The sequence below is a fragment of the Poecilia reticulata genome, chromosome 5, assembly GCF_904066995.2.
Source record: "Poecilia reticulata chromosome 5, P_reticulata-male-v2, whole genome shotgun sequence".
Classification (NCBI taxonomy): domain Eukaryota; kingdom Metazoa; phylum Chordata; class Actinopteri; order Cyprinodontiformes; family Poeciliidae; genus Poecilia; species Poecilia reticulata.
Window position 1 is genome coordinate 27,719,105 of NC_088834.1, and position 24,541 is coordinate 27,743,645.

Below are 24,541 nucleotides of genomic sequence, written 5' to 3' on the forward strand. Positions count from 1 at the left end.
TTAAATACTAATGTTATATTGTTGTTCAGCACACAAAAGGAGGAGGGTAAGCTACAAAACTATTTAACTTCCCTCTGGGATTGATAAGGTCTCACTGAAATGAATTTGAACTGAAAAGGTTTTTACTAAAGAAGCTGACAGCTTAGAATGCTGTATTCAAGTTTACTAATTGGAAAGTTAAGTGGAAAGAAAAACTGAAATAGAAAAAGGTTCACGTACACTCAGGGATAAATAACTGCAGCGTTGTCTGAAGTGTCTTTCCTGGGCTGAGGAGGGAAAGGACCGGGTCTCTGTTCAGCGGTCCAAAGTCGTCTTCTTCAGATGAAGGTAAGTTTTGCTTTTCAGAAAGTCTTCAAGGTCCCAGTTTCCAACGATGATTTGAGTTGCGATGGCGACTGTTGGTGTTGGCCCCTGGGTTTTATCAAGTCCAAAGTGAGTTCAGCCATCTACCAGGAAATTAGAGAGGCGTCAGTGACTGTGCTTGATTGTCAAAAGGAAGATGAGAGGCAGAATAGTGAAAAATGCAGACAAGCTGAAGTCTTTCGCATCTGACAGGGAGCAGCACATTCACATGCATGCGTTTGTCTTAAAAATACATTTTAATTAGCAAAATAATTAAATTATCTGAGACCTGTAACCATCAAAATGAACAGAAACACATAAAACCAACCTCTGTTTAAATCTGCATTAAAATTAGCTGTATTTTAAACTAAATTACAGCAATAAAATAAATTCCCACTGATATTCAAATCTACTCAAATGCATCTGTGAGGGGGAAAAAACTCCACATTGTCCACCGTTGCTTTCTTTGAAATCATTTGATAAGATTTTGTATTTTCTGCCAAAAAAAAAAACATTTAAAGGTCAAAGGTCAGCCACGAGTCAGCCACACAGGTGTTTATCAATTGATGCCTTCAAAGCGTAGGGCACAGCATCGCCACACTATAGTCGTTTAATAAACGTGCAGAAATCAACAATGAACAATTATGGTAACCGATTAAGTAAGTTTATATTGTAATGGTTCAACGAGGACTACGTTGCTGTTCTTGGCACAGTGTAAATATCATAATTAATAATATATAAAGAATATTATTATTAGTGCTAAGGCTTTTGGTTCTTTCCTAAAGTACAAAATATTTTGTTTATAAAAATACGTTATCCTACCATCAATATTGGAATAAAAATGCTGTATTTTCTCTTTTTGTTCCTGTATTTTAAATTTTTTTTATATCATCGTATCGTTCCTTAACGTGTTTCAAAGTCCGATAAGATATTTTGGAAAAAATCAAATAAGAGGTTTGAAAGATGACAACTAACTCATTGCGAATTTCCGAGCAGCACCTGAAGGCGTCATCGGCCACCGGAGCTTCAAAGCTGCAGTGAATCTGGTCGCAGCCTCCGTTCAACATGGTTGAGGAAAAGACTCCCGTGACTCTGAAGACGATCCTCATAGGAAACTCCGGGTAACCTTTGGTTGTTCTTTTCACTCTGAAATGTTCAGACTCGGTTCAGTTTAAAGCTCAAATGTTTCACTTTCACTTGCCGCGACTCTTTAAAATAATGGTGTAAAGTATGTAGTATGCAGATATTTAAACAATTTCAGACACTTTTTAACCATTTTACACGTCGCGTGACACACACAGGAGGAGTTAAATGTGTCTTGTGATGAAGAAAGAGTTCAGTTTAAAGTTATTTATCTTGCGTGCGTGCGTGTGTGTGCGTGCGTGCGTGCGCACGTGTGTGCGCGTGTTTACACAGGGTGGGAAAATCGTCCGTCATGAACAGATATGTGGATAACCGCTTCACCAACATGTACAGAGCCACCATAGGGACGGACTTTTTCTCCAAAGCAATCAGGATAAATGGGAACACGGTGACCCTGCAGGTTGGTGTGTGTATCACAGTGAAATGCATCAACCTTCATGACTGACTGGCAGTGGCTCCTCAGCCTTGTGTATCCCCTCTCTCTCTCTCTCTCTGTGTGTGTGTGTGTGTGTGTGTTTAGATCTGGGACACAGCAGGCACAGAGAGGTTCCAGTCTCTGGGCACGCCTCTGTATAGAGGGAGCCAGTGCTGCATGCTGGTGTTTGACGTCACATCCTTGACCAGCTTCAGTGCCTTGGAGATGTGGAGGAAGGAGTTCCTGGTCCAGGGAGAGCCTCAGGATCCAGAAAACTTTCCCTTCATTGTCCTGGGCAACAAGACGGACCTGAGCAACCGGGAGGTCGGTCTCGTCTCGTTTGCAGATTTCCTCCATTGTGCATCTGCTGGCAATTTGAGTAGGGTTTTATTTAGGGGTAACACATCGAAAGGGGCTCAATATTAGAGGTGGCGTATCGATTCCAGCTTGGTGTCGAGATCAATACTTTAGCTTCAAATTCCCTTGAAATTTTTGTACTGTAGTTTCTCAACTCTACAGTAAACATTCATTTTTGCCTTGATTTATTCTCTAAATTCTGTCCTGTTTTAGCAAAAAATAATTCAAAGGAAAACAAAACAATACCTAAGGTTTGTTACAATATAAGTGTTGCCGATACTGGCCCTGTATTTTCTTAATATCTGCTCAATACCAAAACATCCAATATCGCACATCACACTTTTCAACTTTGCTTTGAAAATAAATTTTTAATTTTTGACACTTCATCACATAAAATCCTAATACAAGAAACTTTAGAATAGTGAGCAGAAATGATCCTAACGTTGTACTCCTAACTTGAGTACCCAGCCCAAATATGAAAGACGATTAAGCTCTATAATCTCTACTGTATTCCAGATTGTGAAATACTTCATCTGCTGTGTAGGTGTCTCACAGAAAGGCAATGCAGTGGTGTGAAGAAATCGGGGCGGAGTACTTTGAAGGAAGCGCCAAAGAGGACCTGGACATGGAGAAGCCGTTTTTAAGAGCCGCAGAGCTCGGCCTCCTGCAGGTAGTTCAGTCCTAAAAGATAAAAAAAGAAAAAAGAAAAAGCAGACCCGAGACACAATCTCTGTTTAACATGTTTATTTTTGATGATAAAAGATACATTACTCCCTACAGTACAAAAAACACACATTGGAAAATACAGGACATTTCCAGATAACCTGCGAACAGCCGAGAGAAACTCGCAACACCTGCGAGTGCTGATAAGAGAGCACTCGTCCCGGCGTGGGAAGGAAAGTTCGGAGACCTCGGCACTGCTGATGATGACCTATCTAACAAGGGTGCAAAAATAAGTGACCCGGCAAAGGTACTGTGGAAGGAAAGGACACAATTGTATACCACATGGAGAGAGGAACAAACTCATTAAATGTTTTTGTTTTTTTTGTTTGTTTTTTTCCCATTTTTTTTTTCATTTTTTTTTTTGAGAACCTTCAGCTTTATGGTCTAACTTAAGGCATCACTACTAAAATACACTGCTTTTTGCATGCATGTCTAGTTTTGTTTAACAGACACACCGACACGCACAAAAATTATGAATGCATATGAAGAGAAAGTTTCTAGAAAGAAATCAGGAGAAAATCCCAACCTGAAGCCACGGCGGCAAGCGGAGAGGCCTTTGACGTTCGGGGCCTTTTTGTTCATTTCATTTTTTTTAAATTACCGTCACGAACTGGATCTGCCCTTTTACACAGAAGATCTCCACTCACGCCCCCAGCCAGATAACTCCTCCCTGTACACGTTTGGACTGATGGACCTAGTAGGATTTCACTCCCTACAGTGAATCAGCGGCAAAAAAAAAAAAAAAAGTTCAATCAGGGAGACTATATATATTTATATATATATATTTATATATTTGCTTCTTTTATAAGTAAAGACACAAAAGGCAATCAAGATGACCCAACATGTAAAAACAGTTTGTTACAGGTAATTATATAAAAGGCCAAGATGTTTTTGTTGTTTTTTTTTTCTGTGTGTGTGTGTTTTGTTTTATTCTTGCTCTATGAACGAACTAATTTACAAGTGAGTAACACTCCAGCTGTAAGCGGCCTTCCCATTCAAAGACAAAAGAAAAACCAGGTAGCTTAGCACACCATCTGTGGTCTGAAATACAGAGCCTTAGAGAAGGGGAAAAAACAAATTAAAATTTATTCAGTTGATTCACAGACATTAATAAAGGTGTCGCGGGCTGGGAGGGGGATGGGTCTACGGAATATATGTAGCCATTCTACAAAATAAAAGATTCATGAGCAGAAGAAGCAACAACCAACCGAGCATCGGGAGGAAAATTTGGAAAAGACACAGATTTTTTTTTTTCCTTTTTCTTCTCCCCCTCCCTTCCAACCCGGGAAAATTTGTGTTTGGCAAACAAAGCAACACAAGCATCAAGAGTAAACAAAGTAAAAAAAAAATAAAAATAAAATAACTCCTCTCTCTGGGTCCACTTCAAGGTTCCCTTCAGTCCTACAACCTCTGCGGTTCTACTTGGAACAAATACAAAAGTCTCGTCTTTCATCGTCGTCCGTCAACAGGAACAACACGAACCACCTGAATGGTTTTTAAAAATATAGTGGCAACCTGAACACAGCCAGCCATCTTCCCACGAACACAAACTACAAGAGGGGAGGGGGGAGGGGTGAGGGGATTGAACAGTTTAAAAAAAAAAGATTTTTTTTTTTCTCTTAAAATGCACACAATTACACATACACACAGGAGGAAAAAGAAGCTTAAAAATACAAAAATAAACTACACAAGAGATTTTTTTTTGCGTCATTGCTAATTTTTTGGGAAAAGTATTTTTTTTTTTTCTGTTTTTGTTTTTTTTGGAAGTTTTTCTTGAAACGTGGTGTGTGTGCTGCCAGTCTGTCCTAGCAAAGTCCGTCATTCTTTCTACAAATTTCTTCCTTTGCCGTTTTTTTTTTTTTTTCTCCTTTTTCCTTCGTCCAACGTGCCGGTCACCACTCCTCGTATCTCGGGGTGGGATTGGGTGGGGGGGGGGGATAAAAAGCGCACAGTGATGATATTTACCAGGAGACTGGAGTCCAGTACGATGACTGTACAGACTTGGTTCTCTATGAAGCAAATTGTTTTGGAGCCAAAAAAAGAAAAAGAAAAAGATGTCCTCGTTTGTGGAGGACAAGTGCTTTATTTGTTTCCATACCGATTTTTTCCTTTCATCTAAACTAAATGCCTCCACAGCCATTTTTCTTTCCAAACACTGTACAACATTTTATGTAGTCTCTTTCTACACCTCCCCCCCAGAATTCACAAAACACAGAAAAGAAAAAAAAAAAAAAATTAGGTAACATAGCGCACAGCCTGGCTCCCAGTTTGTGAAAAGGTGTAAATGTTTCTATAATGTTCAACTACTTGGAGAGAGAAAAAAAAAAAAAAAAAAAAGCAAAAATAGATGTTAAAACGAAGGAAGGGGATGTAGCTGAAAAAAGAGAATGTGCTTCTAGGTTTGAGTTACTCTAAAAATATTACGACCAACTGAACAAGGAGGAGGAGGAGGAGGGAGGGGGTTTATCTACAGAAAGGTGTCTCAGATTGACTTTTATCTGGGCTTCTGCCACCATTTTGATCTGAGACGGGGGTGGAGGAGATGAGAAGGAAGAGGATGAGTGAAGGTCAGTCTTCCTGATAAAAATGACAGTGGAAAAAAAAAAAAAAAAAAAAGACTGGGAGGGGACTCCAGGCAACCTCACTGGTCCGTCCTTGCTTTCTTTGGACCAGTAGTCTTGCTGTTGAGGGACACAAACCAGAATGAGTCGCATTAATCGCTGATCGCGTTCAACCTGAAGTTTGTAGGAGAGAAGATACTTACGTATCGGGAGAGGTGCCGGGTCTTTTGGGGGCAGGTTTTGCAGAGGTGGCGTCTTTACCAGATTCTGTGGATTACAACAATTATTGGTTAGATTTCATCTGCCAGTTTGGCTCCTTTAGTCATGCTAAACTGGAGCGACTGTGTAGCATTAGCCATTTGTGTCCAGTGTCACTTTTTATTGTCATCACTTTCTCTGCATGTCCGTTTTAGAATGAATGAGTGAAATGAACAGTCTCTGCTACAGGTCACCAAGTCAGTTTGTTGCTTCTCTGGCTCAAAAATACAGTTATTAACTCAAAACCGTACGAAGCTAAATAAGGCTTAAGGCAAATCTAGTTCTTTTCCTTCCAATCTTAGCACCTGATATTCATGAACTAAAAGTAGTTCAAGTTAAAGCTGTGTTTTTGTTGGATTAGAAACAAAACTAACTCCTAAACGCAGCATTCAGAGTAAGTTGAATTGCTGGTGGTTGTTGTCTATAACCCGCCTCCAGCTCCTGTGAAGGGTTTTTCCCTCAGGTGTGGCAGAGTCAGAGCTGACATAGCACCTGTTTATCAGTGCCAGGTTGCTGATAAACAGGCCAAATAATTTTATTGGTCTACAAAGCAACAGACACGTATTCAGCCTTTGTAGTTTTATTGCTTTCTATTATTTGTTTAACTTGACTAGACAAGTTCAGTTTTTAGGGGCTTCCCTCCGTCCACTTCAGGCATATTTTTGGACAGCAATGCCTTGCTCGTGCTGTGCTAATATGATGTGTCCTCCTATTGAGGAGCCTAAAAGACTAATCAGCAGTCTGTGTACTGAAAAAGTCCACTACCAGTGAACATTTATTTAAAATGTTCTATCCTAAAGTTAGATTAGCTGTGGAGCAGCAAGCTCACTGTCACTCACCAGCTTTGATTTTTATATCTACTGATATATCATCAATACTCAGAGCTGCACTTCAACTTCAGAATTGCAACAGAATCCATAAATAAACATTCTGACTCAAACGTGTCTTTTTAAAATTATTGGGTAGTTTCAAGCCAAGGTGGAAATATAGTTTATACTGTTGCTGGCTGGGACAGAAAAGCGCTCTCAATGGCAGTAGCCCAGGACCTACATTTTTTTGGAGGGACGGCCCCTAAGATTTTTTTTATTTTTTAACGAATGTACATTTTCCAGATCATAGTTTATATAAAACTTGTACGCCCAAATCAGGGGAGTTGTATTAAAATTTGGGGATTTTTATGTAAATTAGGCTGGTTAGCTTAGCATGTGTGTTTGTAGGGAAGCTAATAATAATTTGATATGTGTAATTAAATTGTTCTCTAATCCTTCACAAAAACCATAGACTGCAACAGAAGAAAAGGTCAAACTTCAACCGGACGATACTTTAGTGACAACACGACAGAGCTGGGTCTTTTAAAGAGTCAGCTTCAGCCCTAGTTAGATGGAAAAAGCCCAATACGTTGATAGTTCTCCATTCTTACCCTGTAGCCATCGAACTTGAGTGGCGGGACCGTAACCCTTCTCGTTGCGGGCGGCGATGCGGAAGATGATGGCTGGTTTAGTCGTGTAGTCGATGTGAGCGTTTGAGAGGCTGGACGACTGCACCAAGCACGAGGGGTTGGGTCCGCAGTACACTCGCATGAAGGCTAGCTGGGCCGGGGTGGAGGCCTTGGCCTCGGCCGTCTGGCTGCTCTGGATGGCCAGGTACACCGAGTACTCGATGATTTTCCCTGACGTGACCGAAGGCGGCTCCCAGGTCAGGTGGGCGCCATCTGGGCTCTGTGGGTGACAGTGATTATATAAGGCTTGCTACTTTGTGGCTTCGGCAGGAGGTTACATTCAGCTTTACAGATAGCAACGAAATGCTTACCTTGCTGATTTTGATGGCACATGGGGCTCCTGGGAATCCGGGTAGGCAGGTCTTGAAAGCAGAAATCTCAGAGAACGTTCCACGCCCGCAGGCGTTGATCCCCGCCACACGGAACTTGTACGCCGTGCCGGGCTGCAGCTCCATCTTCTTCATCTGACCGTAGTCCGGTACGGCGCCGGAGTCGTCCTACCCAGAGGAACAACACAACATTAGAGGAAGAGTCTCGGGGAACGGCGCATCATTCCTGTCGCACTTACATCTCCTTGAGAATCGTCTCCTGGCACATAGAAGTGAGTGACGACCATATTTGTCACTTTTACGATCCCGACGTCAAACCACTGGTTCTCCTTTTTAACAACAGGCTTCACTGGAGCTGGCTGAGGGGCTTGTTTCTGGACAAATCACAAAATCAAAACAAAATCCGTTGAAACTTTTTGTTCTTGCTCCCTCAAAGCTGGTCCATCACGTGTCGCTCAAGCCTCACCTCTCCCTCGATGCCGTTGGCCACCTCTGCGAGAGTGGCTGCCGCCTGCAGCTTGGCCGGACTTGCTACTGATATAGACGGCGCAAACGTACTTGATGGAGCCAGAGCTGGGTTGTGGAAAGAGCAACAAAAATTAGACACATACAGTAACGACTCAAGTTTAAGACTTTTTAAGGTCATTATGAATGAAACTAAAGATCTGTATCACAACAGAAATGTACAAAAGAAAATTGCCTATTTTATACATTTGTAGTGCTTACAAACTAGTTAGCGGCTAGTTAGAGGTGGAGCCCAGAACAAGAAACAGCACGATGACAATATCTGATCAAATGTTTGTCTGGCAGGAAAGATCCATGGCAAAAATAAGACAAGACAAAATAAAATAGTCCTGTGATTAATGTATTAAAGGCCAACTTACATTTTTTTTGTAGTGAATTTAAGACATTTTAAGGCCTTCATTTTAGATACACAAAGATTACAGGATGTAGAAAGACTTACTCTCAGTAGTGGTGCGTGGTAGAAGAGACGCCACGGCGCTGGTGACCGAGGCAGCCATTTCGTTGTGTCCGTTGCTTTCGACTGACGGGTCGTTGAGGCTGTCGGCGGGGGCGAGGCCCTCGGTAGGCATGCTGGTGTCCACGGAGGCCTGCTGCGCGGCGGCCTGAGCTTCCTGTAGCTGCTGCTGCTGCTGAACCAGTGCGGCCAGCTCCTGCTGGGTCAGCATGATGGGGATGTTGGTGGGCTGCTGGCTTTCCCCAGAACCGTCACCTTCATCTGGAAACACATTACGTAATATTTATAGCCATGCAGCCTTAAGCCAGGGCTGTTAAGGTCATTTTTATTTTGGCCCACATCAAGATCATGGATGACCTCAAGGGTCTGTTGTGGCAGAATGTATTGATAAAACCAATTACCAAACTGTCAAAATATTAATAGCCATCTTTGCATTTGACAAGTTCTTCTTAAAGCTAAATTATATTGGAACATATTTTCATATTGATCAGTTTTGCAATAGGGTTTTGCAATTGCTTTTATGATTTTTTTCTTTTTTGCAATCCAAGTCACTGATTAAACTTATTTAGAAAAATCTGAAAGGAAGTTTTGCAATATATGTAACTTTGTTGCTCTCCATATCGGAATATGACTTTACATCAAGTGAGGCTGAGGCAGCAGAAATATGAGAAGAAATACTGCCACCCTCAGGTGGGTGTTGGCAATCACAACTTTTTTTTTTACCATTTTTGGCAGAGAAATTGAGATAAACTCATAATTATCCAAATAGGGAAACAAAAACAAACAAAATAAAATATGCAGGGATCTGTTAATTTTGTGTGAATTTCTGTGATTGCAAAATTGCAACAAAAACAAAAAAACAAAAACTGAAATGGATGTAATTGGCGCCTGGAGTTGAGAGGTTAAAAATAAATCTTTGGTTGGATTTGGTCCCGGGTCTTGAGTTTGACGTGCTGAGGTTTCCTCCAGAAAATCTGCCAAGGTGCTAGGGAAGTTCAACCGTCTTTTTGAGTTAAAGAATGTTAAAAGCTACAAAACTTCGGAGGTGTGTGTGAAGGCATTATTACTTGGAAATAATTGTGTGAGGCCAACGGAAAGGTACAGAGACGGTGCAATCCGTGCGCACACCTCGCACCAGTTCAATGAGTCAGCTACTAACCTATCTTAATCTGTTGTCACTGTCACTGTGAGTGGTGTATAAAAAGCCACATTTAAAATAAACAACCACCACTTAGCCTGGTGGCCCGCCAGGCTCATAATACCCTGTGTGCATTAAGCTATTAATAATTATGATGCAGTCTGTAATCCCTACCATGGCCCCTGCATGCCTAACGTGACCATTGAGGGGACGGCGGGTACTCACTCATTACAGCTTGCTGCGCTGCCTGCAGGACGGCCTGGATGGCGAGAGCCTGGGCCTCCTCTGTGGCTGCAGCCTGGGCAGCAGCCTCAGCGGCGGCGGTTACGGCCAGCTCTTCGTCCGACAGCCCAGTCACCATCAGCGTGGTCCCCTGGGCCTCAGACATCAGCTCCGAGGGCAGGTTCAAGGCCGTTGCAGCTGCTGCTTCTCCCTGGAAGAACAAATTCATAAAAAAAATAAATAATTTTTAGCTGTGATGATAAATTTAGCCAGGCTGCCACTGACTATCTGTATAATGTGCTTTACGTACTTCTGCTTGTGTCTCCATGGCTGCAGCAGGCTCTTCTGCAGGTGCAGCTTCTGCTGGTGCAGGTTCTTCAGTCTGCATCGGCTCCTCCGTGCTGCTGGCTGCGGTGCTTACTCCTTCTGTGATTGAGGAAATCGACTGGAGGGAAACAAAAGTTTTTTTGTTGTTTTTTTTTTAACACTCAAGCCTGCAGTTTTTAAACACATAATTGCAGATGTCACACAGCAGACTGTTAAAATAAGCTGCTAATTTAGAGAAGTGAGTCGTTTCCTTACCGGTACTGAGGGCCCAGGGGCCGGTGTGGACTGAGTGACCGTGGTGATGGCTCTGCCTTGGGTGGTTGTAGCTACGCTAGTAGCTGCAGTGGTAGCAGCTTCCTCTGTGGTGCTTGTTCCTTCTGCTCCTTCCTCTGACTGCTGGGTGGCTGAAGAGTCAACAAAAAAAAAAAAAACACTTTACTTATGCAACTCAAAACATCAATTGTGTTTGACCAAAAGATCTGGGAGACACAGTGAATTTACTGTGTGAAGAGTGAAAATAAATGTGGGACAGTTTACGAGTTTCCACAACGCTTGTTAATGCTCTGATCTGAAAGGCTCAGTTAGCAGGCAGCATGTGCTTGTATTTAGCATCTACAAACATCAAGAAGTTTTGCCAGGGGCAAATAAGCATCATAGAGCTACTTTGCTAATGAGAAAGCCGAAGTCAAACGAGTTACTGCAGTCAGGAGGTTACAGGCAAATAGCTGGAAGATTACTAGCTATAGAAACCTCCCTATTCACAAAGTAGCTTCATTAAAACTCATGTGATCAGAGCGACTTTCTTCCTTCAAACATCTATTCTAGTTACTGTTTGATGAACAGGATCACCCCTACACAATACACTATGTTCCAACATTTTAACTTCCAGAATGTCACACTTTTTAGATTAAAATAAAAATGTTTAATGTTTTTCCAACATTAAACATTTTAGTACAAATTATTCTCACTTCTTTGCTAAAACACAGAAACTGAAAGTGGCTTTTGATTTTGTGAAGTTGGTGAAAAGCTCCTTCCCTGCTTTAAAGGCATCTGGAATAATTTAGACCAGCAATGTTTCAGCAATCAGCAACTGTTCTGTTTGAAGAAGCATTGAAAGACAATACATTTAAAATTGAAAATAGGCCACTGTGAGAAAGGACCGACACACCCACCAGGTCACGTCTGCAAATGTGTGGCTAACAATAGTCAGTCACAATGGGAACTGGCAAATCAGGTTTTTAAAGATCTACTTTAAAACACATTTTAGCAACTTAATTTCATTCAAACATCCACCCATCCCTGACCCAAAGCACAAAACATAGGTCCATTTCAACCTGAATTCTAGCTTGTCTAAAACATCCTAAATCAATGAAATGGTTCTGTACTTCGTTCTGCATGTATTCCAGGGTTTCTGCAGGTTTCAACAAATTTCTGACTTTTTAAGACCATTAAAACTGGAGTTTAAGACCTGCATCCCTACAGAAATGTACAAACTTCATCCAGCCAACTTCAGATAAACTTGCATGTATACATGATGGATGCAAAAAAGTTAGCTAGCTAGCAAGGATATGCTAGCAGCTAGCAGAAACTTTTGGGTAACCCCTTGTATAAATACAAGTTTCTATTTCGGTAAAAATCACAACAAAACCCAGCACATTTAGTTTCTCTGTTTTCTTAACGCTGGCTTTGACGTACCTGTGCCTTCACCGGTCTCCATGCTGCAGGTAGCAGTGGTGGCGGTGTTGGTGGTCCCAGTCTCGTGCGTTTCATACGGTGGGTTGGAGCAGACCCTCTGGACCTGGCCCGTTGCTGTGCTGCTCTGGTCCTCCCCTACGCTGGAGGTGGATGCGGACGGAGTGTCGCTGGTCCCCGATTCGTGGGTTTCGCTGGGTGGATTTGAGTGGGCGCTCTGCACGGTGCCCGTCTCGCCGGCATTCATGCTGGAGGAAGCTTGCGTTGCTGTGTTGGTGGTGCCCGTCACATGGGTCTCGCAGGGGGGATTTGAACACACCTGCTGGGTCCCTCCCATGTTGGAGGTTGCCGTGGTGGCCGTGTTTGTCGTCCCCGTTTCGTGGGTCTCGCAGGGCGGGTTGGAGCACACGCGTAATGTGGACATGTTTGAAGATGCCGTGGTGGCCGTGTTGGTGGTTCCCGTCTCGTGGGTCTCGCAGGGCGGGTTGGAGCAGACTTGTCCGGCTCCGATTGTAGCGGAGGAGGTGGTGGCCGTGTTGGTGGTTCCTGTTTCGTGCGTCTCGCAGGGCGGGTTGGAGCAGACCTGTCCGGCTCCGATTGTAGCGGAGGAGGTGGTGGCCGTGTTGGTGGTTCCTGTTTCATGCGTCTCGCAGGGCGGATTTGAGCAGACCTGTCCGGCACCGATTGTAGCGGAGGAAGTGGTGGCGGTGTTGGTAGTTCCTGTATCGTGGGTCTCGCAGGGCGGGTTAGAGCAGACCAGGGTGACGGTACCAGAACCGTCTCCAGTTGCTCCGGCCTCAGTGGAGCTGGGCTGTTCAGAGGTCGGAGAAGCCAGAATGGACACAGGAAGATCCTGGACTGGCTGAGCTTCAACACCGCTGGGGGTTGTGATCAGGGTAACCTGGGTGGGCTGGTTCTGAGGCAAAACCAACATCATCATTACATGCAAGTATTGCGTCATTCCAGCTCAAACGTTGCTGCAAGAGTATTTTTCATTGCAAGTTTTAAAAAGCTAGTAGAAACGTGGTACACAGGAGTCTCACCTGCACCGTCATTGTAGAGGAGGGCAGAGTCGAAGTAGAAGTCAGACTGGTCTGAGCAGCCGAGACCGTGATGGCGGCTGGGTTGATCACCTGGCTGGACAGTGTAGCGATGTTCGCCAGTGTGGTGATTGGCGTCACCAGGGAGGCACTGGAGCTGTCGGCCGTGGCTCCTGCCAAGCTTGTGGACACCGTCCCAGTGACGGTGCCTAGAGTGGTGACTCCTACAGGAAGCACAAGTGGAGGGATTAAAGGGATGTTCAGAGGCTCCTTTAAAATGGGGTGCACTGATATGAAACTTTGGGCCGATATTTACCAATATTATTTTCATATATATTGCCATTTCAACAATGGAAAAAACATCCACCCTATCTTTGTAGATTCTCTTCCACAGTTAAAACAAGCCACAAATCTGCACAGCCTCATCGCTATCCAAGGTTTTCCCCCAGAAAACTTGCCAAGTCTAGTGGTTGGTTCTAGGACAGTCATTCATCCAGCAGCCCGTCATGTTTTTGAGTTAAAAAATGTTTAAAGTTGACAGGAAATTTGAAAATATCACTTGATTATTATGCGTTATAGAAAGATTGGAAGATTAATACCTGAACCCCAACTATAAAGTCTTAAGGAATGCAAACATTTAAAAAATACTTAAATAAGAAATATTTAGTCTGGTGGGGGCACAAGTAAAGCCTGGTGGCCCGTCAGGCTTATAAAACACTGGGGGAAAACCAAGCATAAAACCATAAAAATATCTTGTTAAACATTCTTTTGTAATCCAACAACAACTCGGTGGTTACGAAAGACATGGGTCTCCTTACCAGTAGTTCCCTTGACAACCAGCGTGGTAACAGTGGGCTTAACAGAGGAGACCGTCACTGGTGTAACGAGACGAACACCGCCTACTGTGCTCATGGGCAAGGTACGCAAAATGGTGCCCGGCTGTCCTGGAGCGCCTTTTAATACCACCTACAAAAATAAACATTTGATCTCATCTTTGAAAAATATTCTGTAAAAAAAAAAACAAACAAAAAAAAAAAACAATAGAGACAAAAAGCAGTTGAGAAAAACCAACTTACCTGCGTCAATCCCTGTTGTCCAGCTGCAGTGGACAGTTTGGGCACAGCAGTAATAATTTTACCAGGCGTTCCAGTGGTCATTACCTTGGTGGTAAGGATCGTTATTGGTGTTTTCATGCCTGCACTGCTCGTCACGCCTGCATAGATAACACAAGTTTGATCTTTAGATACTGATTTATACCAGCAAATAGCATTTCCTACAGCTTAAGTTGCACTCAGGGTCAAGGGCTGGACAATAAATCAATGACAATATATATAGATATCGCAACAGAAACATGTCAATAGATACTATCACCGATAGGATATTCAATATATAGAATACGAGGGGGTACCCAAAAGTTTCCAGAATGACGCTGCCGCACGCGCAGTTTTCGTAGTACACAATTCTGCCGCTAGGTATTTGTTCAACCACGCCTTCTCAATCAGTGTGTCAAGCGGCGTTGATGTGGAAGGTTTCATCTACCCGCAGTGAATTTTCTTGTAAGAGCCGTTTTGTCCAGCTGTCGTTTGTCTTCATGGAGAAGTTCTATGAGCAGCGCGGCTGAAGTTTTGCTTCCTGCTCGGGGAAAAAGCATCGGAAACCGTTCAAATGTTGAAGACCGCTTACAAGGATGATGCTATGTGTCAAGCTCAAGTTTTCTCGTGGTTCACCCGCTTTAAAAATGGTGAAATGTTAATTGATGATCAACCGCTTTTTTCCGGAGCAGGAAGCAAAACTTCACAGCTGCGCTGTGAAGTCAGAAAAAAGAATCGTGTACTACGAAAACTGTGCGTGCAGCAGCGTCATTCTGGAAACTTTTGGGTACCCCCTCGTATTCACTGAACTCCGATCTAGACCCGCTCAGCATTCAGGGGAATGTAGGCACAGGAAAGACTTTAGTAGGTCAACCTCACACAGCAAGCTAAGCAACATGGGTGACATCAACTAACTCACTCACTCTTTGGTTACCTAGCAACAACCGGTTGAGTAAACATGTAACCGTTCCTCATAACTTCTTATAAATAAACTGAAAATGGGGATAAAGCAGGAAATGTCACCTCACCAGTTTGGCAGTATTACAATAAAACCAATCAATAATTATCAATATCAACTCATATTAACACTTAGATCGCAATATATTTTTCAGCCACATCATCCAGCTGTAAACACATTCTTCTTCCCACCCACCACAGTGGTGATCTAGTTTACTGTAGATTGTAAAATCAATCAGATGAGTTCAGACCTGTGGCTCCAGGCTGGGTCATAATGGCCGACATAGGGATGGTCTTAATGATGGTGGTACCCTGCTTGGTAGTAGTAGGTGAGACGCCACTTATGTTGAGGATTGTGGGCTTGTTTCCCGTGCCTCCGGCCTGGGACGTTGTGATGATTGTTGTGGGTTTGCCATCTGCAGAAGTCACCAGTTTCAGGATGGTGCCAGCTGGGAGGGGACCCTTTGTCTGAGAAGAAAAGCACACGTTCAACGACTGCTTAGAGAAGACGACTAGGTGTCTGACAAGGCAGTTTTAAGCTATCTCTAGTTGTTTTTTTCTCTACTTTTTTTTTTTTCCTGAACTCATGCAGATAGCTGACCTGTATGATCTGTGTGAGAGGGTTAGTGGAAGCCTGGCCTGTGACAGCTGATGTCTGCACTGGCTTGGTTTGCACCACAGACATCATCTTGCCAAGGTTGGAGATCTGCCGACATAGGAGAGAGACTCAAGTTCATGAGTCACTAGAAAGCATCAGACAGCACAGGGAGGTCAGGGGCAAGGCGATCTACTGAACCCGTGGCTCCGACTTACTGCTTTAAACTGACAGTCATGCAAACAAATAACATTACACTCCCTGTTTTCTTTGTCAAGCTGTCCAACAGTCCCCCCCACCACATGACAAATTTCCCACTGTCAGTCTTGTGATACAAAGTGTGGAAGAATGCCATTTACAGCATGCATGAGAGAGCACCAGAGGGTGCTTTGTAGATTTAAACCGCATAAGATAATGTGGTAAAATACACGGTTTCTTACCAAAGTACCGCTGCTGCCCATGGTGAGCGGACTCTTGACCAGGGTGATGGTCTTGGTGACACCTCCCACCACAGTGGTGACCACCTGGGCCTGCTGAGCCACTGTGACAGCCCCGGACTTGTGCACAGTGATGATCGGTCTGGTGGTGGTGGGAGAGGATGCGGTTGCCGTGCCCACCTGGGCCGCGGCCGTCTTCAGCATGCGGGTGGCTGGGTTACTGACCTGTGAAAACAAAATTACCTTTAAGCGATAGTTTGGGACTTTTGAAGAGAGCTTAAAGCTAACAGCTAGTCCAGAAAAGGCCAAGAAAAAGGTGAGTTTTTGATTTGGTATAAAAAAAAGTACAGCAGTTTATGCAAACAGTACTTTAGGAACCTTCAATATATTTACATTCAGCAGTTAGAACAATATGAGGGAACTCTTGTTTCATTGTAAATATACCATTTACTTATTTACACAAAAAATAGAGTCATGCGCAACTAATGATCTTTCGGAGTCAAACATACTGAGAATGAAACATGTTTTCAGTGATCAGTCATCTGATAAAAAAAGGCAATGTGAAATAAAATCATTCCTCTTTTCTTTTAAACATAAAGACAATTTTCTTGACAGCAAAACACTTTCCATGTTCTGCTCCTCTACACATTGCATGGGTATGAAATAGCCAATCAATAATTTTATGTAAAAAATAAATAAATAAATGAATAATTAAAAAAGCCCAATGAAAATATAACAATAGCTTAAAGGGTTCATAAAACAGTGTTTGCATAAATTGTTATGACATTTTGAGACCGGAGGGTTTTTGAGACAACACAAGTTGTACAACTAACCTGAATTTATACTAAATCAATTATCTACAGCAGGTAATTCAGTTCAAATAACTATATGTTCCAGAGGGTCACTTTCAAAGCACACTGGTAGGACAAATAGACTTAAAAGTGGTAGAGAAAATTCATACATGATACTAAATATATAAGTAAATAGTAAAAGTGGTCTTGAGCCGGAAAAGGGTAGAGTGCCTTCTCCGGGTCAGGGGGGTCGTTCTGCCTCAAGTGGAGGAGTTTAAGTATCTGGGGATCTTGTTCACGAATGAGGGAAGAAGGGAGCGGGAGATCAACAGGCGGATTAGGGCAGCGTCTGTCGTGAAGCGGGCGCTGTACCGGTCCGTTGTGGTGAAGAGAGATCCGAGTCAAAAAGCGAAGCTCTCGATTTACCGGTCGATCTATGTACCCACCGTAATCTATGGTCATGAGCTTTGGGTCATGACAGAAAGAACGAGATCCCAGATACAAGCGGCCGAAATGAGTTTTCTCCGCAGGGTGGCTGGGCTCTCCCTTAGAGATAGGGTGAGAAGCTCGGTCATCCGGGAGGAACTCAAGAGTAGAGCCGCTGCTCCTCCACATCGAGTGGAGCCAGTTGAGGTGGCTCGGGCATCTGGTAAGGATGCCTCCTGGACGCCTCCTGGTGAGGTGTTCCGGGCACATCCCACCAGGAGGAGGCCTCGGGGAAGACCCAGGACACGCTGGAGGGACTATGTCTCTCGGCTGGCCTGGGAACGCCTTGGGGTTCCCCCGGAGGAGCTGGAAGAAGTGGCTGGGGAGAGGGAAGCCTGGGCCTCCCTTCTGAAGCTGCTGCCCCCGCGACCCGACCCCGGATAAGCGGAAGAAAATGAATGAATGAATGGATGAATGGAAAGTCCAACGTGATTTGTGATTGTGTGCAGTGTGAAGCGAGCTAAAAACAATTATTTAAGTTCTTCTAAGAGAACATCACTTCAAAACTTGCACTAAGATAATTATTAACAAAAGCTAAGCCGTTTTGATATTCTGAACAAGGGTATTTATTGAGAGGTTTACCATTACAGGAGAAGCCACTTTCACTGTGGTGGTGCCTGGGGAGACAGCCACTGTTTTGAGGATGGTGGCACCGGCGGGAACATTGAGAAGAGTGCCTCCAGAAGCGGGTGGGATCTTCTGTGTGGCTGCAGCTGCAGCAGCTAAAGCTGCCATGCCACTCATCTGAGGACTGCTTCCAATTGGCTGAAAACAGAAGAATTTTTTTTATAATGCTAAATATATTAAGGTTTTAAGATGTTAATACACTTAAATCAGGAAGTTCCGAGTGTGAAATGGCTCATACCGATCCTTGGGTGGTTTGGGTAGGCACTACCATTCGAACACCTGGAGGAAGGGACGTCACGGTGACGGGGGATTTCCCCGGCTGGCTCGGGCGAACTGTGACAACAGATGCGCCTGTGGCAGCCTGCTGAGCTGCAACCTTTAAAACAGCTGTGAACCAACAGAAGGCATGGAGTTGAGACTTCATTTTTGTTACCCAGCAGAACTTCTTTACATTGCAAGCTGAGCGATGGTCACCTGTCTGTTGTAAACTGTGCGCAGAGGGTGCTGCTGCAGCTGGTGCAGGGCTCTTTGGAGAGTTGATGGGTTGCGAAGGCGTTGCGCTCGTGGCTGGCGAGGCTGCTGCCGGGGTCGCGGGGATGTCATACTTCTGCAGCTGCAGCAGGTACGTGTCGGCGGTAGAGACTGCACCCCAGCTCACCTCCAGAGAGTTTGTGTTGGCACGGACTAACTGGACCCTGGCGGGAGCGTGGGGCCGCTCTGCAGGACGAACAGCAATAGTAAGACGTTTACCAACTTCCCATGCTAGCCACAAATAATTTGTTACAACATCCTCACCTGTTTCCAAGTACCAAAGGTCTTTACAGCAAACTTGGTTGTTCCACGCTTTCCGGTAACCGTCACGGCCGCTCCAGACATACAGTCTGGAATTGATGGCCACGGCACAGTGGCCGGCACGGGCCCTGGGGATGTTATCCTCCAGGGTATCCATCAACACTGTTTCCCAACACATTGAGTCTGCAGAGACACAACACCTTCAACACTAAAACAACTGCTACTCCATCGCTTTACAGTGGGAAATGTTACAGAGGGAGACGAACCGAGATTTAGGCAAGCGAGTGTGTTTGTGCATTTCCATTCTTTCTCGTGTGTGGCCACTTTGACGTCATCCATTACCAAAGGAACCCATCCGCCAAAAACATACATCCTGTAAGGTGAGAAAATCCAACCGGCGTGAGACACAGTTCTATTAGCAAATATTTTAACGTTCTACATTTTAAGGAGAACAGATATGGCCTTCATACTTGTTTGTGATTGTGGTGGCAGAGTGAAGACTTCGTGGAAGAGGTGCCGTACCACCTACTGAAGGTTTGTTCCAAGTCAGGGTATCTGGGAACAGAAAATAAAAATTCAATGAATTTAAGTAAATATTGCAACCTGCTTACAGTCAAAGTTGAGTGCTGACTAGGTCATCTCACCCACTCAGAAATATACATCTTTATAATTTTGAATGTTTTATAACGGACTGTTTTTTTGGTACTAAACAAAACCATCGACTGCTGACTAGTTTTTACTGATCTTGTATCAATTTGTACTCAAAGGTTATGCATTTCCAACAGATAATTCCACATAATTCTGCACTGTATAACAAAATGTTATACAGTACATATACATATGTACAGTACATATGTTATATAATTCATAGTTACAGGGGGGAACAGTTATTTTAGACTCAATTGGTGACTCTCAGCTCAAATGAAAAAGTTAACAGATCCAAACAGAGACCAGAAACAAAATAAATGGAAATTGAATGCAAAATAAATTTGAAAAATTAGAAATATAAAACTGATGGGGAACAAAACATTTTATTTACAGGTATGTAATAAAAGTAAAAACCAATAAAGTGACTTTGAGCAGGTATGAAACAGGGTGTAAACCTGTCGACTTGCCCCCTTTGTTTATTAAATTATTTGGCAGACACCTACCTATGTCAAGCGTCCACAGATCTCCAAGACGACAACCGCTCATTCCTCCATAGATTATCAAGCGTGACTTCCTGGTTGTTTTTTCTGTGTACACCACAGCGGTGTGACTCTCACGAGGAGGAGGCAGGACGCCATACGTGATTGGAATATCCCACCCGACCACGCTAGAACCAGGACGAAGCTCGAGTGTGTACAAATCATTTAGGTATCTGGGGGGAGAAAAAAGGCAGAAATTCAAAAGGTAATTTAGTTGGATAAAATAGACTCCTGTGTCAGTAGATTGTGAATGCTTCTAATGCAACGCTTCCTTACCGGGGAATGTTGTTTTTGGGGTCTTCACTGTCATTGGCCAGTCCACCAAACAAGTAGCATTTGTTGCCAACGAGTGAAAAGCTGTGACCGAGTCGAGGACAAGGTGGCGGGCCGTTTTTTGGATTTTTGGCTTTCAGTTTTTTCCATTCCCATCTGCTGGCCTGTTACAAAAAGGGTAGTTTTACCGTGATTATTCTTTTACATTAAATTAAAAATATAAGTTATAAAACATAATTTATTTTCTTTTTCTGAGACCACATGTTTTGGATTTTTTTTTTTTAAGAGGGATTACCTGTAGTTCATAGAGATCATTGCTGTATTTCCCATATTCCACCATCCCACCAAAAACCAGCAACCGTGTTCCATCACATACAAAACCATATGCAGCACAACCTGGAGGGATATCACCACGGACTGCTGGGATAAACCACTGGTTTGTCGCTGAAATTAAACAGATTTTTTTTTTTTCAGTTTCATAAATCTATATATACATTCACATACATATAAATATAACACACACACTGTAAGTAAGACCCTAAATAGGATTGGAATGTAAACTCTAATCAGGCTGTAGGGATGTCAGCACATACACACCAACAGTAACGGCTAAATGTATTTATTTCAGTTTTATGAACAGGAAAGTGGGACACAGGATGTGCCTAAGCCAACCAGCATCATCCATTTTATTTTAGCCCGCCTTTTTTGAATGTGCAATAACCCGACTTCTCCAGCAGAGGGACACCATATTATTCAAACAAGGGTTTGTTTGGCCTGGTGAGGCCTGCTCACAACTCAACTTTACCCATCCCAAATTTGAATTAAACTTCAAGGTTCCAAGCAAAAGTTGTGTGAAACTGCTGTGAATATCATTACTGGTGAAATAAACTAAACTTTACACCTGCTGCAGAAACTAGTAGGCAAAGTTCAACATGCAAGCCGAAACTTACCTGTGTTGTATACATGTAATTCATCAACAATTCCTTCGTTTCCACCTCCAAAAACAACCATCAGTTCCTTTATAGCCACAGCTCTGTGTCCGTGCCTGGGCCGAGGGACTGGACCGGACCATCCGAGGACCCGCTTCCATCGCGGCTGCAGAACCGACGGAGTGGTCCCAGACACCGTGGAACCAGGGGCAGACATGACTTCTGCAGCAAAGAAAAATAAAACAACACGTACTTCAACGGCTTGCAGCTATTGTACCATTTTCATAACAACAACCCCATAAACGCATCGGCCGTATATGAATGCACAGTACCGAACCACACGCGACTGTTGTTGCGGTCAAAGCAGCTGGAGCGCTAAATAGTTAGCGGTTAGCTTCGCCTCGGATGAACTCAAAACCAAAAACAAGTGCAAAATGTTTTCAGACACTGCTTACTTATATTCCTCGATGTAGACTCGATGCTTCAGATTTCTCCAGAAATGCATAACCCCTTTACACAAAGTTATTTGCAGCCATTGATTTCAATTTATGGAAGCAGCCATCTTGCAAACAAACAGCCGCCGCTAACTCTGCTACCCGACTGAAAAATGGCGGAAGCGAATTAACAAGCAAAATATATGTAAACTAAGACGGTGCACAACCACAGAAACGCGAAACAAGCAAAACTAAACTCACTTATTGAAAACCGGCTAAACAAACTGAATAATACACAGCTGCAATAAGTATTTAATTCAATTTTTTATCGTTAGCAGCAGTTGGCTATTTTCATGCCTCTCTGGGAGTCGCCATATTGTAGCTAGACAAATTAGCATTTTTGCAACGGCTTTAACGCAGTTATTATTGAAAAGAAGACGCCACGACATTAAAGAATGATACATATTAGTCAGAAAAGGTATGTTCTCAACTGCCTGTAAGGGGTTTGCTCAAATAAACAAAGATATACATGCTATGGGTGTAGCATTCAAACTGACTGTTAGCCATTTGCTCCGATGCTTTTGCCGCTAGCTGCTCAACCTAATTTAGCAATGCTAGCAGGGTTAGCTTTGCGGCTAGCATCTGTCAAAGCGTCGCCAAGAGTCACAATTAAATTCGATGCAACTTTCACCAAAACTCATATGCATTACATACCCAGTAAAAATATAGTTGCGGCAACACTCTCAAAACCTAGCTAAATCTAGTCTAACAGCACAAACACAGTGTTATTATGTTTCACGCCGTCTCTGGAAGCAGCCATCTTTTCGACAGTCGGCCTACTTCAGCGGCTCCCTCAAGAAAAATGGCCGGGCGCTTTGCCACAACAAAACACAACAAACCCGGCAAAGGCGCAAAAATTAATCAGTCTTACTCACTTAATCTGATGCAGTATATGCAAAAACACTAGTATGTGCTCTTATCTTGAGGCAATAATCCAAATTCATTCGATTTGTGAAGAAGTATTTCCTCTCATGCCTGCCTGGAAGCTGCCATCTTCTTGACAACCAGAGGCGGAGGAAAATGGAAGCGAGCTAGCGTCACCCAAAGTAAACATGGCGACAAAAACTCGCTCGATAAGCATTTCACATTCTAACAAATATACCCTTATTTGTTATATGTATTATACGTTAGGACAGGGTTTTCTGTACGCTTATATTTTACTCCCGTTTCTAGGAACTCTCTTAGACTTTGTTATTTTAACACTTTAAGAGTTTGAGCAAATGATAGCAAGTTCTGTTACAACTGTAGGGTTATTGTCCCTTACTAAAGATGGCGACATCCGTACTGAAACCCTTTTTTTATTTTCCTATCGTGGGCAGTGTGGAGTTTATTAGTGTCAACCCCCCCCCCTTGGTAAAGCTCATACATGAGAAACAATAGTGAATACGAGCGAGTTTGCTAAATTACCGCTCTCAAATTTTATGTTGACACACCCACGTATAGCCTACCGTTAGTGCGCCCTCCACTGATTCACTGCACCACGGAAACGTATCTAGGAATAATAAATTAGACATGTGTCAAACTCAAGGCCCGTGGGCTAAATCCGGCCCGCCGTAGCTTTTTATGTGGCCCTCTGGATTCTAGACTAAACACCAAGTGTGCTTAAACATTAAGTTATCAATAAAATCATTGCTGTTTTTATCTGTTTGCTGCCAAATTATATCAATCAGTCCCCCCAGCTCCTTGAAAGTTATTGTGGAAATTCATGCAACATCAACAAATTCCTCTAACTTTTTTTGCACTAATAATTGGGAGTTTGTTGCAGATTTTTCTCAAAAATTGTCAAAAACTTTCTTACTTGTACTAAACTGCTGCCTTAGCCTTTAACTGATGTCAGAATGTAGTCCATAATCTATACAGTGGATAATAAAAAATCACACTTACTGTCATAGATATCAGTGCAAATATTACAAATATTTCCAAATTAGTGTCACAAACACTTTGTTTTTTATTGCAAAAAAATCACAAAAAGTATCACGGAATCCTGGAGGGACTGAAAAGATGTTCAATAATATTTAATTTTAGAAATTCATTGACATATTAACAGTTTGTGAACGGATTTTATCAATCCATTCTGGCACAACCAGCCCTTTAAGAGCTTTCATAATCTTGATTTGGCCCAAAACAGGAATGAGTTTTACACCCTGTCTCTCTCTCTTTTGTCATTTACCATTATGATGAATTTATTTTTTAAACTTATTTATTTAATTGTTTTCTTACTGATACCCATTTATTTGTTGCTCATCTTTTAACTTATCAAAGGCCATTTTTTCTGTCTTAATTCAGAAAGAATGGCATTTTATTCACTTGTTTTGCGATCACACAGTCCATTAGTTTGTTTACTTTCTCAGTGACCTAGCAATTCATTTAGTCCTTTATCAAATATTTTATTTGTGATTTTACTTTCTTGCTTACTACATAGCTTTGTTTATTTAGTTATGTTATATAAGGGTGAAACCTAGCAATTGATGTGAAAAGTATCTGTGATTGTATTTTTGCTATAATCAGCTATTTATTCAGTTATTTATTTAATTACTAGTATTCTTATCAAATAAAAATATTTGCCTGCTTGCTTAAATGCTTACATCCCAGTTTTAATACAATACAATGCAATATAATGGTGAAACCTGGCAACTAATTTGTAAAGAACCAGCTAGGACTGTATTGATGTATTTATTGTTTACCTAAGAAATAACTAATTTACTTGTTCAATTACTTATTTATGCAGGTGGACTTTGACATTTTGGTTACATGGTCATTTTCTGTGGCAGCATACTGTTTAGGTTTTCAAACTGGTCAACTAAATTATTCCTACTAAGAAACTTCCTGATCCAAAGTGATATCACGGCCGAGGTAAA

At 42.7% G+C, this 24,541-nt stretch overlaps 2 protein-coding genes across 6 annotated transcripts; one reads left to right on the plus strand and one right to left on the minus strand.

The window, feature by feature from the left end:
- Nucleotides 1-1,315: 1,315 nt before the first annotated feature.
- On the plus strand, nt 1,316-4,343 carry LOC103465551 (ras-related protein rab7). Its single transcript, XM_008410517.2, has 5 exons — nt 1,316-1,463; nt 1,759-1,885; nt 2,006-2,224; nt 2,802-2,927; nt 3,038-4,343. The coding sequence occupies exons 1-5, from the start codon at nt 1,408-1,410 to the stop codon at nt 3,122-3,124; spliced, it is 615 nt and encodes a 204-aa protein (XP_008408739.1). The 5' UTR covers nt 1,316-1,407; the 3' UTR covers nt 3,125-4,343.
- hcfc1a (host cell factor C1a) lies at nt 2,987-23,149 on the minus strand. Of its 5 annotated transcripts, XM_017304986.2 has the most exons (28): nt 22,559-22,712; nt 21,211-21,411; nt 20,556-20,704; nt 20,264-20,424; nt 19,952-20,160; nt 19,271-19,355; nt 19,067-19,173; nt 18,804-18,983; nt 18,483-18,725; nt 18,247-18,395; nt 17,964-18,146; nt 16,108-16,329; nt 15,674-15,778; nt 15,324-15,540; nt 14,101-14,237; nt 13,843-13,990; nt 13,028-13,248; nt 11,988-12,900; nt 10,548-10,696; nt 10,276-10,410; nt 9,969-10,176; nt 8,591-8,866; nt 8,093-8,199; nt 7,866-8,000; nt 7,609-7,794; nt 7,220-7,517; nt 5,745-5,808; nt 2,987-5,661 (listed from the first exon to the last, which is right to left on the minus strand). In XM_017304986.2, the coding sequence occupies exons 2-28, from the start codon at nt 21,404-21,406 to the stop codon at nt 5,622-5,624; spliced, it is 5,223 nt and encodes a 1,740-aa protein (XP_017160475.2). In that variant the 5' UTR covers nt 21,407-21,411; nt 22,559-22,712; the 3' UTR covers nt 2,987-5,621. The 5 variants fall into 5 exon arrangements, with proteins under 5 accessions (XP_017160475.2, XP_081463525.1, XP_081463522.1 ...); XM_081607399.1 differs by lacking the exon at nt 22,559-22,712 and adding an exon at nt 23,132-23,149 and having other exon boundaries at nt 18,247-18,725; XM_081607396.1 differs by having other exon boundaries at nt 18,247-18,725.
- Nucleotides 23,150-24,541: the final 1,392 nt, after the last annotated feature.

What these genes read in the sequence shown, in the direction of transcription:
- LOC103465551 (XM_008410517.2), top strand. Translation starts at nt 1,408, where the DNA reads ATGGTTGAGGAAAAGACTCCCGTGACTCTGAAGACGATCCTCATAGGA. An exon ending in CGGACCTGAGCAACCGGGAG is followed by an intron (nt 2,225 to 2,801) that starts GTCGGTCTCGTC and finishes TCTGCTGTGTAG; the next exon opens with GTGTCTCACAGAAAGGCAAT. An exon ending in CAGAGCTCGGCCTCCTGCAG is followed by an intron (nt 2,928 to 3,037) that starts GTAGTTCAGTCC and finishes TACTCCCTACAG; the next exon opens with TACAAAAAACACACATTGGA.
- hcfc1a (XM_081607399.1), bottom strand. Translation starts at nt 21,406, where the DNA reads ATGTCTGCCCCTGGTTCCACGGTGTCTGGGACCACTCCGTCGGTTCTG. An exon ending in CCCAAACCACCCAAGGATCG is followed by an intron (nt 18,147 to 18,246) that starts GTATGAGCCATT and finishes TTCTGTTTTCAG; the next exon opens with CCAATTGGAAGCAGTCCTCA. An exon ending in AAGTGGCTTCTCCTGTAATG is followed by an intron (nt 16,330 to 17,963) that starts GTAAACCTCTCA and finishes TTGTTTTCACAG; the next exon opens with GTCAGTAACCCAGCCACCCG.